The sequence below is a fragment of the Simochromis diagramma genome, unplaced genomic scaffold, assembly GCF_900408965.1.
Source record: "Simochromis diagramma unplaced genomic scaffold, fSimDia1.1 OVJJ01000576.1, whole genome shotgun sequence".
Lineage (NCBI taxonomy): Eukaryota > Metazoa > Chordata > Actinopteri > Cichliformes > Cichlidae > Simochromis > Simochromis diagramma.
In genome coordinates this window covers 355,933-369,033 of record NW_024387394.1, presented here as the reverse complement: position 1 = coordinate 369,033, position 13,101 = coordinate 355,933, and the positions used below count along the sequence as shown (strand labels likewise).

The 13,101-nt window shown below is 48.1% G+C and overlaps 1 protein-coding gene across 5 annotated transcripts in view; it reads right to left on the bottom strand.

The window, feature by feature from the left end:
• Nucleotides 1-6,436: 6,436 nt before the first annotated feature.
• Nucleotides 6,437-13,101, bottom strand: part of ubr2 (ubiquitin protein ligase E3 component n-recognin 2) — a 47,910-nt gene continuing 41,245 nt past the window's right edge. For 2 of the 5 annotated variants that reach the window (XM_040009913.1, XM_040009914.1), the window contains exons 26-46: nucleotides 12,408-12,510; nucleotides 12,152-12,261; nucleotides 11,980-12,063; nucleotides 11,698-11,876; nucleotides 11,228-11,436; nucleotides 11,054-11,147; nucleotides 10,823-10,984; nucleotides 10,578-10,666; nucleotides 10,441-10,501; nucleotides 10,209-10,357; nucleotides 10,038-10,093; nucleotides 9,765-9,861; nucleotides 8,825-8,892; nucleotides 8,596-8,734; nucleotides 8,416-8,506; nucleotides 8,208-8,338; nucleotides 8,020-8,128; nucleotides 7,791-7,940; nucleotides 7,510-7,680; nucleotides 7,331-7,432; nucleotides 6,437-7,235 (exon numbers count right to left, since the gene is read on the bottom strand). In XM_040009913.1, coding sequence (XP_039865847.1) covers nucleotides 7,094-7,235; nucleotides 7,331-7,432; nucleotides 7,510-7,680; nucleotides 7,791-7,940; nucleotides 8,020-8,128; nucleotides 8,208-8,338; nucleotides 8,416-8,506; nucleotides 8,596-8,734; nucleotides 8,825-8,892; nucleotides 9,765-9,861; nucleotides 10,038-10,093; nucleotides 10,209-10,357; nucleotides 10,441-10,501; nucleotides 10,578-10,666; nucleotides 10,823-10,984; nucleotides 11,054-11,147; nucleotides 11,228-11,436; nucleotides 11,698-11,876; nucleotides 11,980-12,063; nucleotides 12,152-12,261; nucleotides 12,408-12,510 — 2,496 coding nt within the window. In that variant the 3' untranslated portion in view covers nucleotides 6,437-7,093. The remainder of the gene's footprint in view (nucleotides 7,236-7,330; nucleotides 7,433-7,509; nucleotides 7,681-7,790; nucleotides 7,941-8,019; nucleotides 8,129-8,207; nucleotides 8,339-8,415; nucleotides 8,507-8,595; nucleotides 8,735-8,824; nucleotides 8,893-9,764; nucleotides 9,862-10,037; nucleotides 10,094-10,208; nucleotides 10,358-10,440; nucleotides 10,502-10,577; nucleotides 10,667-10,822; nucleotides 10,985-11,053; nucleotides 11,148-11,227; nucleotides 11,437-11,697; nucleotides 11,877-11,979; nucleotides 12,064-12,151; nucleotides 12,262-12,407; nucleotides 12,511-13,101) is intronic. The other 3 variants (XM_040009917.1, XM_040009918.1, XM_040009915.1) reach the window with 2 other exon arrangements.

Sequence of the window (13,101 nt, the reverse complement as noted above, 5' to 3'; positions counted from 1 at the left end):
CTAGTTTTTAAACTATCAAGGCTTACCAGTCAGACTGTTTATCTAGACTCCACTCCTTCGTGTGATGTCCACGATGCTCTCATACCTGCAGAAGTGAATGCTGAAGGCTGAGGATGCATTTGCAAAGTATTGTAAAGAGAAATCCTCCCTGATCTGAACCCGAGCGGTGCTTTGTTATTGGACTTCTGTGCTAATCACAGTTTGGCCATAACGAACACCCTGTTCGAACATAAGAGTGTTCATAAGTGCACGTGGCACCAGGATGCTCTAGGCCGTAGGTCGATGATCGATTTTGTAATCGTATCACCAGACCTGCGACCATATGTTCTGGACACTCGGGTAAAGAGAGGGGCTGAGCTGTCAACTGATCACCACCTGGTGGTGAGTTGGATCAGGTGGCGGGGGAGGACGCTGGACAGACCTGGTGCACCTAAACGCGTAGTGAGGGTGTGCTGGGAACGTCTAGCAGAGGCCCCAGTCCGCGAGATCTTCAACGCACACCTCCGACAGAGCTTCAACAGCATTCCGAGGGAGACTGGGGACATTGAGTCCGAATGGACCATGTTCAGCGTCTCCATTGCCGAAGCTGCTGCATTGAGCTGCGGCCGCAAGGTGGTTGGTGCCTGCCGTGGTGGTAATCCCCGAACCAAATGGTGGACACCAGAGGTGAAGGGAGCCACCAGGCTGAAGAAGGAGGCCTATCGGGCTTGGTTAGCCTGTGGGACTCCGGAGGCAGCCGACAGGTATCGACAGGCCAAGCGGAATGCGGCTCGGGCAGTGGCTGAAGCAAAAACTCGGGTGTGGGAGGAGTTCGGAGAGGCCATGGAAAAAGACTTTCGGACTGCCTCGAAGAGATTCTGGCAAACCGTCAGGCGTCTCAGGAGGGGAAAGCGGTGCTCTACCTGCGCTGTGTATAGTGCTGGCGGAGCGCTGTTGACGCCGACTGAGAAAATTGTCGGGCGGTGGAAGGAATACTTCAAGGACCTCCTTAATCCCACTGACACGTCTTCCGAGGAGGAAGCAGAGTCTGGGGATGAGGGGTATGACCCGCCAATTTCCGGGGGCGAGGTCACTGAGGCAGTTAAACAACTCCTTGGTGGCAGAGCCCCTGGTGTTGATGAGGTCCGCCCCGAGTTCCTGAAGGCGCTGGACGTTGTAGGGCTGTCTTGGTTGACACGTCTCTGCAATGTTGCGTGGAGATCAGGGGCAGTGCCTGTGGACTGGCAGACCGGGGTGGTGGTCCCCATCTTTAAGAAGGGGGACCGGAGGGTGTGTTCCAACTACAGGGGGATCACACTCCTCAGCCTCCCTGGGAAAGTCTATGCCAGGGTGCTGGAGAGGAGAGTTCGTCCGCTAGTCGAACCTCGGATACAGGAGGAACAATGCGGTTTTCGTCCTGGTCGCGGAACACTGGACCAGCTCTTTATCCTCTCCAGGATACTTGAGGGTGCATGGGAGTTTGCCCAACCAGTCTACATGTGTTTTGTGGACCTGGAGAAGGCATTCGACCGTGTCCCTCGGGGTGTCCTGTGGGAGGTGTTGCGGGAGTATGGGGTGTCTGGCCCATTGCTACGGGCCATTCAATCCCTATACAACCGTTGCAAGAGCTTGGTTCGCATTGCCGGCAATAAGTCGGACTCGTTCCCGGTGGGTGATGGGCTCCGCCAGGGCTGCCCTTTGTCTCCGGTTCTGTTCATAATTTTTATGGACAGGATTTCTAGGTGCAGCCAAGTGACGGAGGGCTTTCGCTTTGGTGGCCTCAGAATCTCATCTCTGATTTTTGCGGATGATGTGGTTCTGTTGGCTTCATCGGGTGAGGGCCTCCAGCTCGCACTGGAGCGGTTCGCAGCCGAGTGTGACGCAGCGGGAATGAGGATCAGCACCTCCAAATCTGAGGCCATGGTTCTCAGCCGGAAAAGGGTGGAGTGCCCACTCCGGGTCGGGGATGAGTTCCTGCCCCAAGTGGAGGAGTTCAAGTATCTCGGGGTCTTGTTCGCGAGTGATGGGAGAAGGGAGCCGGAGATCGACAGACGGATTGGGGCTGCGGCTGCAGTAATGCGGACGCTGCACCGGTCAGTCGTGGTGAAGAGGGAGCTGAGTGTAAAAGCGAAGCTCTCAATTTACCGGTCGATCTACGTCCCTACCCTCACCTATGGCCACGAGCTGTGGGTAGTGACCGAAAGAACGAGATCGCGGATACAAGCCGCGGAAATGAGCTTCCTCCGAAGGGTGGCTGGCCTCTCCCTTAGAGATAGGGTGAGAAGTTCGGCCATCCGGGAGGGGCTCAGAGTAGAGCAGCTGCTGCTCCACATCGAAAGGAGCCAGCTGAGGTGGTTCGGGCATCTGGCAAGGATGCCCCCTGGGCGCCTCCTGGGCGAGGTGTTCCAGGCATGTCCCACCGGGAGGAGGCCCCGGGGCAGACCCAGGACACGCTGGAGAGATTATATCTCTCGGCTGGCCTGGGAACGCCTTGGTATTCCCCCGGACAAGCTGGAGGAGGTGGCTGGGGAGAGGGAGGTCTGGACCTCTTTGCTTAGGCTGCTACCCCCGCGACCCGACCTCGGATAAGCGGATGAAGATGGATGGATGGATGGATGGATGGATGTAAAGAGAAACCATCAAACACAGCACAGCTGCCTCTCTGAGTGACCGCTACAATGATCGCTTTAAATGCTGCACAATTCCCTGATGATGATAGTAAACTAAAATTGCTTCATGACTGGAGATACTGGAGATTTCATGAGTGTGCCTGTGTTATAATTGCATTACACATCCCTCAGTATTTGTGTGGTGGGTACATTATTATTTTGTTTAGTGTGAAAAATTGAAAAGATGTGGTAACAGTTACAGTCCAGTCATTGTGATCGAGCACACAGGGTAAAATATGTCATAACCTACCAACAGGATCCAGGGAGTGTGAACAAGCTTTGCAGTGGAGTCAGCTGGTGTAATGCTGGTGCATGTATCATATACAGAGATTCCTTATACACAGCTGCTTGACAAGTTTGGGGCTAATCTCATTTGTTGTTTGGTTCACAAAACACAGCTTCTTAACATATGCAATGGTATCTCCAAAAGTTGATTCTGTTCATCTGGACGTAGCGTTTTGTGGGAGAAACGTTTCGTCACTCATCCTTCTTCAGTCTCAGCTGACTGCAGGTTTCCCCAAATCTTATAGACAGTAAATTATGCAAATTCTGGTCATGAGAATTTGCATAATTATGATTAAGGAACTGACCTCCCCGTCCATTGTTCCTTCCTTTACTGTTTATAAGATTTGGGGAAACCTGCAGTCAGCTGAGACTGAAGAAGTCACCTGGATGAGTGACGACAACGTTTCTCCCACAAAACGCTACGTCCAGATGAACAGAATCAACTTTTGGAGATACCATAACAGCAACAAAAATAAAAGATAACGGAACATAATACACCCACTTAGAGCCATTTACAAGTGTGACTGAAGAAAAACTTTTAGTAGTAATACAAAAACAGAAAAGAAAAATAGCAGACTTCTGTCAGCGACCTACAATTTTGTAACCAAAAAAATAAAAATAAAAGAAATCAAAAAGTCTTCCCAGAATTACTTGGCAGACTAACCACCATGCTAAATCTCTTGATGCACTCTCAATCATCCAGGGAAGGAAATCCCAAAAGTTGATTCTGTTCATCTGGACGTTTGGAGAAACGTTTCATCATCATCAGGTGACGTCTTCAGTCTCAGCTGACTGCAGGTTTCCAACCTTATAAACAGGACATTTGCATAATGACGAAAACTAGCACCACTGACTAACAATGGCCTGTGAGGTCAGTTTATCAAGATTAATATGCAAACTGTGATGACCATTGATCAACAACCACTGATCAATCACCAATGATCCCATAACTCTGAAGGTTTTTGGCTTCGATCCTCATCCCGTTGGTAGGCAGCTCTGAACACCACATCCAGAACACCTTGGATTTTGTTGAGAAGGTGAGAGATGTCGTTATGGAGGCAGATGAAACCATGGTTTCGTACGATGTTACATCTCTCTTCACTTGCGTTCCAGGCATGGAAGCATTAGAGGTGGCTTGGCACTTTCGTGGATAAAATCATATCTCTCAGGAACTTTTGTCTTACGTTGGGTTTGGCCTCATCCTCTCTGGTCCCTCTGCCATGGGGGGTACCGCAGGGATCTATTCTTGGGCCATTATTGTTTTCATTGTATCTCCTGCACTGGGTGCGATCTTCAGAAACACAATTTCATTTCTTCTATATGCTGATGATTGCCAGCTTTCAGTCACTCTCATAGCTCCTCCATAGGACATGCTTGATCGTCTTAGTGATGTTAAATCAGGGATCACTCTAAATCTTTTAAATTTTAATGAACGTAAAAAGGAAGCAATTTTATTCGGTCCCAGTTGTTCCTCTGGTACCCCAGAAGTTGACTATGCTGCTCTGACCCTCACCTGAAGAGCTCAGTTACTAATCTTGGGATAAAAATTGACTCTGCACTTAGTTTCGATGGCCACGTAAACGGGGTGGTGAAATCTTCATCCTATCACCTCAGCCGTCTGTCGAAGGTCAAGCCTTCTTTCTCAAATGCTCTCAGTCCTGAAAGCACAGCTGAAACTTAGAGACAGAGTGTTCTCTATTGTGGCTCCGAAGCTTTGGATGATCTTCGTCTTCACATCAGGCAGTCTACATCAGTGCTGGTTTTTAAATCCACATTAAAAACTTATTTTCACTCGCTGGCCTTTGACTCGGTGGGTAACTGATAATGTTATTTTATTGTTATCATTATTGTTATTTATTCATCATATTTATTATTCTTACTGTACCTCTTATATTTCTGTTGTGCAGCACTTCAAAAACAGCACATGGCTGACCAAAGTGCTTTAGAAATAAACTATGGTATGGTAGTGGAAAAGAGGGCTTTGCTATCCTACCCTGGAACACCACCAAGCCATTGGTTCAGATATGTGGATGACACCTGGGTGAAAATCAAATCTCAGGACGTACCACATTTCACAGATCACATTAACTTGTTGGACTGACACATCAAATTCACCAGGGAGGATATGAAAAGTGGCAGGTTAGTCTTCTTAGACTGTGAGGTTTCCATCAGTAATGGGGGACATCTAAAAGCTGATGTGTACCGGAAACCTACGCATACGGATCAGTATCTAAGGTTTGACTCTCATCATCCACTAGTGCCAAGTTTGGCCCTTCTGGTAAAGAGCGCGAGTGTTGTGTGATCTGTTCAGTTTAGTGTTAAGGTGAAGGATAAGATGTTGCACAAATGGAAGAAAGCAGTCTTACATATGTGTTTAATATGTGCGTTGAAGGACATGTCCTGGTCAAAAATGACTCCAAGGTTCCTCACAGTGTTACTGGAGGCCAAGGTAATGCCATCCAGAGGAAGAATCTGCTTAGATACCATATTTCTAAGCTTTTCAGGGCCGAGTACAAAAACCTCAGTTTGATCTGAATTAAGAAGCAGAAAGTTAGCGGCCATCCAGGTCTTTATGTCTTTAAGACATTCCTGCAGTTTAACTAATTGGTGTGTGTCATCTGGCTTCATGGACAGATAGAGCTGGGTGTCATCTGCATAGCAGTGTAAATGTATGCTATGTCTTCTAATGATGCTGCCTAAGGGAAGCATGTATAATGTAAACAGAATTGGTCCTAGCACTGAACCCTGTGGAACTCCATAATTAACCTCAGTGTGTGAAGAGGACTCTCCATTTACATGAACAAACTGGAGTCTGTTAGTTAAAACTGTCAAATTTCTGAGTGAGTTTTTACTAAAAATGAGAAGACTGGGAAAACCTCAACCCTAAAGACGCCCTGAGTGAGTCTGAGCGGACTTACTAGCGGCATTGGTCAGATTAGGCAAAGCTGAAGGAGCTTTTATGAGCCAACTTAAGAACAGATGTATCAATCACTGACAAGCAAAAAAAAAACTTAATAAAATAGAATAAAATTAAAAATTGTTTCACCTCCAAGTACTGTCATCAACTTCTCAGGTTCCTGACAAATCGCTGACGATTTGTCGTGTCGCTGACGTCACCTAGCCGTCCACAAGAAAGCGACTCAACTGAGTCTGACTGAAGTTTCTGATACAGTAAATCACCTATAAATGAATACACCTCAATATGAGCAATACACACACGTTCTTACCTTTTACAGGATTTCCACATTTTCATGTTTGTGCTGATGTTTATTTTGCTCAGCGCAATTAAAAGTTGTCAATATAAAAAAAACCAACAACAACCAATCTTTGCTTCACTTGAACAAGCTCCACCTCCAGCAGGTGTTTTCTCAGTTTATTGGTTAGCTACTTGTTTACCTCCACAGTTTTGACCCACCTGGCAGGTGAGAGCAGGCTTACTGGAATGTCTATGTCCTCATAACAGGGTCTCTGCCCCTGAAGTAATGAACTGACAGGAAGTGATGTCACTTTAAAGTTTTTATTGTTTTTATCATACACGTCCTCGTTTATACAGGAATTCACATATTAACAGATCATGTGATCAATGAGGCGCTCAGCTGACAGCCATTAAAAAATACCCCCAAAAAACAAAAGACATCAAGCTGAAGACCTGACCGCGCCATGTTTTAAATAATTCTCAGCATTCAAAAGTAAAACACAGAAAGTGACATCACACAGCACGCCACCAATCAGTTCTAAGCAAAATGTTAAACTAAAGTAAAAAGCGATCGTTCGCTGATATGTGCTCTGATATGTCTTCACTGATCAGTCTTCAGCTGAAGCTCAACCCCTACCAGACACTTTACTGACCATCCATCCATCAATCTGCTACCATGGAGACGGCTGCTTTATGCTCTTAGCCAATCAGAAATGAAGGTGGTGATGTGTTTGAAGTCAGGAGGCAGGGTGTCACTGGACCGAATTAGAGTTTCCTGTTCCTGTCCCACACTAATTGGTGGAGAGACATGTGGAGGGTCAAAGGTGAAAAATCCCTGAAAGCAACTTAGCATCAAGCAGGCAGCTTATTGGTTCAAGGATGTGGTTTTATATAGAAAGGGGCGGGACACAATTGAGAGCCAATCAGTGTCTCTCTAAGGGCAGGGGCAGCGCAGAGTCAAACATCACAGGTGCTGCCAGTCGATAGCAACCAGCGCCTGATTGGCCTCCTGGGCGTGACCTATGACCTCAGCGATGCCGTGCTGGCGCCACAGGCGCTCGATCTTCCTGTAACGCTCGGCACACAGGTGGAGAGGATTCCCACGCCTGTAACAAACAAATAAACAGGTAGAGGGTGTGGTCAGGGGTGGGGGCAAACAAACTGGTAGAGGGGGTGGGGCTGAACAACCAAACGTACATACTTGAGGCCCTGGTCAGTTTCTCCATAGTCATCCAGGTAAGGGGGCGGGTAGAAGCAGCCCTTTGTTTTACCTGCTACAAACAACACCTGACTCTCTCTGACCCTGCTCACACACAGACACACACAGGTTAGCAGGGCATGGCCGAGCGACATGCGTCAGTTCAGTTGTGCAGGCGTTACCTGAGGAATAGGCCGAGGCCAGCTCCGCAGGTGAAGGTGTGTGCGGTGCAGGCGCCCACGTCCTCGCCGTCCACCTCCGTCTGACAGCAGTAACTCTGAGAGCACAGCATGCAGCCGCACACCAGGCACAGCGTGGGAGCGCGAGACTTATCCCCGCCTGAGCGCGGACACCTGCACATGTAACACTCAGGTGAGTTCAGATGGGCCGGCAGAGTTTCAGGTCACCTCACAAAAGAACTTCACAGCATTGATCCTTTTTAAATCGATCACTCTGATCTCACTGTGTGTTCACTGACGTGAAGCTGGACGCCTGATTGATGAGCACGCTGTAATCTTCCGGCAACTCGATGAGTCGATTTGACTCTCTGGGGAACCTGATGATGGCTCCGCTCCCCTGCAGGGTCTGTCTCACACCTGGATGACAACACCAACTGAACACACACACACAGGAGTGTCAGGTAATGCTTTTCCAGGTACTTTGGAGTATGAGATGCCTCATTCAGGTGTTACCTGTGTATGAGCGGCTTCAGCAGTGTTTGCTGGTTGAGGTGAAGCAGCAGCAGGTTGGAGGGCAGACTGAGGTAGCTGCACAGTGCCTCCCACTGACCAGGACCTGCAACTACAACAAACACACACACTTCTGTGAACACACAGTGTAACAGAATCGTTACAGGAACTTTGCTCGGTGTTCGTCTTACTCATCAGCTCAGCGGGAGGCGCTGTGGAGTTCAGGTAGTGGAAGAAGAGGGCGGCGGCTCGGAGGAACGGCAGGACACCAGCTTTAAGACAACGATACAGCTGCCACCCAGAGGACACCTCAGGTAACACACTGATGATGAAATGAAGTCCTCTTTACTGATTTTGAATGTACTAACAGGGTAAATATGTCTCACAATCCAAACTCACCTGCCCAGGTGTTTCCTCAGTGTGCTGTACAGCTGACAGGTGAGCTCCTCCTCCTCTGATCCACTGTTGTCCTGATCCATACATACCTCCTCTGCACACACAGGTAATACACACAGGTGAGACAGAAGCATCGGGTTCACAAAACTCAAGAGACTGTGTGTGAGTGAGAGAGAGCGACACCTGTGGTGGAGGTGAGCAGGATCTGAACCAGGTGAGCCACAGTGACCAAGTGAAGGAGGTGGAGGTGGCCCGAGTCCACCACACCGCATCCTGATTGGTCCAAACAGTGAACGGAGGAGTATGCCAGCACAGAGTAAACCTGCAGATGCGGAGAAATCAGAGTCACCTGCACCCACCCGACGAAAACGGAGCTTTAAGTGGGCCACGATGGACAGGTGTATAAACTCACCAGCAGGTGAAACATGTCGATCTCGAGGATACTCGCAGTATTTTCTACCTGAGTGTCTGGAACCAGAGCTAAACAAACAAACACACACAAATATATATATATATATATATATTTATTTTGTTACGTTCCCCTGAGGGGTCTAGGCACACACACACACACACACACACGTATAAATATGTGTATATATATATATATATCAAATAAATGTTATCGCCCTCAATGGTTAATAATTGCAGGATAATTTCCAAACTGGTAAATAATCAACTTCAAAGTTATCTGGATGAAAATAGTACTTTACCTCCTTTCATCAGGAAACTGCGCAGTACTCTAACTGTTCTCAATGATGTCTATGAAGCCTTGGACACAAAGAACTACAGTGCAGCTCTTTTTATTGATCTAACAGAAATCTTTGACACTGCTGATCATGGCATTTTATGTCAGACATTACTGGATACCTATGCTTGCTCTCTTCACCTGTTAGATTTGCTGTCTATGGCCAGGCATTCAGATTTATAACTGGCTGCAAACCTTTAACACACCACTGTTCTCAGGTTGACTGGTCCTCATTGGCCCCAAGCAGGTATCACTTTCTCTATAAAATCTATTCTGGTTTATTGTCCTCTTATATATCAGAGTATATGTTGCACAAACAGTCACAGACTGCAGACTCAGGACATCATTACGTTCGTTGTTCCATCAGTTTGTACAGAGCTTGGGAAGAAGGCTTTCTCCTTTTCTGCTCTGTCCTCATTGCACAACGATCTGAAGCTCTCTTCACTTGCAGACTTCAAAAGACGTACAAATGCGTCTGTGAAATAGTCTCTGGGGACTCTTTTACATTTTGTTTCTTTTATTGTTGAAATTTTAGTGTGTTTGTCAGTAACAGGTCTCTTTTGTAAATTGAGGCATTGAGTGTAAATGAGACTGTGTGTGTTTGTACCTGACAACAGTCTGATGAAGTGGGTGTGAACAGTTTTCAGAGGAGCTGCAGTCCAACACGCTGAACTGAACCTGGTGAGAGAACTCAAACAGTCGTCCTGCAACACACACATTATCAGGTTACCAAGGAAACCGCAGCATCCGCCGGAGACCAATCGACGCACAGAACTCAGTAATCAATACACTGATCTATAATATATTTGGTGAACTCTTCTTAAACCCCACCCCCTCTGCCTGACCATTCACAGCTCTTCTTTGTCATAAACAGTGTTACCTGTCGGCAAGGTAAACTTCCAAAAAGTGGCTTCTCCTCATCCATTAGCAGGCGCTCTGCAGAAAAACAAAATAACAGGACAACCTGTGACCTCTCAGGTGGGAGCACACCTGTGTCAGGTGTACACCTGTCTCGGGTGGTTGTGCGTGCATCTGTCTCGGGTGTGTATACCTATGCTTTGGATGGTGTAGGCGCAGGAGGACCAGCTCAGCACCGGGACTCGGGGGTCCTGCTCGTTGGGGTTCACCTTCAGTCCCACCTTATAGGTGGACAGGCTGAAGGTGGTAATCATCTCACTGATGCTGCTTGAGAATGGGTTCCTGTGACATCACAATGACATCATCACCACGTAATATCCCATTAGGTTATTGATCAGGATCAGTACAAACAGCACATGACTCACTGTGGCGTGAAGTCTACTCTGAACCCTTGAGGAACGACAGGCTCCGCCTCTTCTGCTGCACCTGTAACACACACGCATTAATTAACATTAACACACACATGGCTCAGTTTGACTCCGTTTTCTTACAGGTAACTCACCTTCAGACTGCGTCCTGTGTGCAGAGTGCAGAGCTGCTATCAGCTGATTGGTTGTCTTAAGCCACACCTCGAAACTAGGATTTTCAACACTGAAGAAGGAAAAAAAAAAAAAAAAAAAAAACAGAGAGAGAGAGAGAGAGAAAACCATTCACGCAACATCAGGTAAAAGCCAGGAACCTGTGTACCTGTGGTCAGCACAGGTGTGCTTATTGTGTGAGTGTCTCACTGCAGTCAGGTGAGCGTACCTGTGGTCAGGTGAGGCTGCGTGCGGTAGCATGGGGATCACGGTGTTGCTCAGACATTCGCAGAGTGGACAGAGGAACTCGCCGTTCTCCACGTCGTAGCTCGTGTGGCCTCTCAGACGCTGCTGACGCCGCTGCTCCTTCAGCTGTACTGCCTCAAAGTACCTGAACAGAGTGAGGACAGGTGTAACATCCTGAGAGCCGACTGGAAGGTGTGCAAGTGAGGGGAGTCACCTCTGCCAGCAGGTGGCGTGCATGATGTGTCCACAGCTGGCGGTGTGAATCCCCAGACAGAGGTCGGGGTGCATGAACAGGGGGTCACGGTGCTCTGAAACACACGATCACAGGTTAACACCTGAACTTCGACTGGTCACTCGCCTGATGATGTCAAACTGGAGCTCTGCCCACCTGGGTTGGGCAGGTTGCAGTGGCGGTTTTTGGACAGAACAGTGGACCTTTGGACAAATGCTGCAAGCACCATTGCTCTGCTGTGACCTCTGACCTCTTGCTCTTCCTGACACAGGATACAGGTGACCAGCTGTCGGCGCTCAGTCCCTCCCACCCTCCTGGGACCAACAGCCACCTGGGACACACAGGTGAGCTCTGCACTGGGAGGACTGTAAAGCAGGAGGGAGAGGATCTTTTAATATTCTCTGAATAAGCTCTTCAATCACACGTGTGCTCTGCAGCAGGTGAGTCCACAGGTGTACCAGTCCTTGCCTGCACTTAATGTTAAGTGCATTTCATATTCCAACAGATAAATACGGCTTTGTACAGTCATACCTGTGCTCAGCTGATAGTAAGGCATCTAGTAAATGTGAATGAAAGTGGGTATACAGGTGTATTAGGAATGTACTGGTGTAAATATGCAGTTATACCTGTGGTCGGCAGCTGACGTGGACGCCTCCAGCTCTTCCATGCTCTGCTGGAACAGCTCTTTGTTCTCGTTGATGAAGTGTTTCTGCATCTCTGACATCTGAGCCATGATCTTTTCCCTGCGGAGCCTCGCCATCTCCGCCTTCCTCTTCCTCTCTGCCTTATCTTTGTCCCTCATCGTCTGCAGCACGGAACCAATCAATTCATCACTTAATCAACACATACGTTAATGAGCCAATCAGTCAGTAGATAACCAGGGAAGAGGAAGCAGTGCTGAGTCTCACCTCCTCAGAGCCTCTTTCCAGGCTGACGGTAAAAGAGGAGGCTGACGATGTTCGCTCTCTCATCATTTTGATGTTTGACACCATCTACACACACAGAGATCATACTGATTCAGCTTCACACCTTCACTCTGGTGTTAATTCACAATGACATCACAGTGACATCAGCGGTTACCTTGAGAATCCAGGTGATCATGTCTTTATGGACTTCCAGGTGAGGAGTGTTCTGCAGACTTTCCAGCAGAGCCAGGACACTTCCTGAAGTACTGGGTGCTTCACCTGGACCTACACACACACACACACACACACACACACACACACACACACACACACACACACACACACACACAGGTAAACACTCAAACACACGCGCACGCACACACACACAGGTAAACACTCAAACACACACGCACACACACAGGTGTACTAACGTGTGATCTTGCAGGTGTAGTTGAAAGTGACATCTTCATCTCCGCTGCTGCTCTCCAGCTGCTGCTGCTCTTCCAGCAGAGCCATGCCCACCAGGTGGAGCACCTGCAGGTGAGGTACAAACACACACACACTTTGAATCTGATGTTCATTTTATTTAGGACAGAGGGCGGCCTCTACAGGTGTTTCTGAAGATCACAGTGATGATTACAGTCAGCCATTAAAGCTGGTCACCTGATCTAACACTGATGAACACACGAGAAAACAAAAGCGGGACGCAGAGCTGACTATCAAAAACAGCAACGCAAATCTCCGCTTTCACTCAGCTTCCTCACCAACACCAGATCCCTCACAAACAAAAGGGAGGAGCTACAAGCAGAGATGTACTACAACCGTGTTGTCTGGGAGTGTTGTCTACTGAGTGTAACTGAATCCTGGCTCCATCCTAACATCCCTGATGCCCCAGTGGAGTGACCAGGCTGGACCCTACACCACCAGGACCACAACAAAGGTAAGGGCAGAGGCTGTAGGACTACAGTCGTAACAACACAACTATAAACAGTCACTGCTCACCGGACTCAGAGGTCATGTCATGTCCCTTTGATCTACCTTGCAAGCTAACGGTAGCCATAGTTACCATTGTTTACATCCCCCTGATGCTAACGTTAGCTCAGCGCTCAACCACCTCCAACTTAC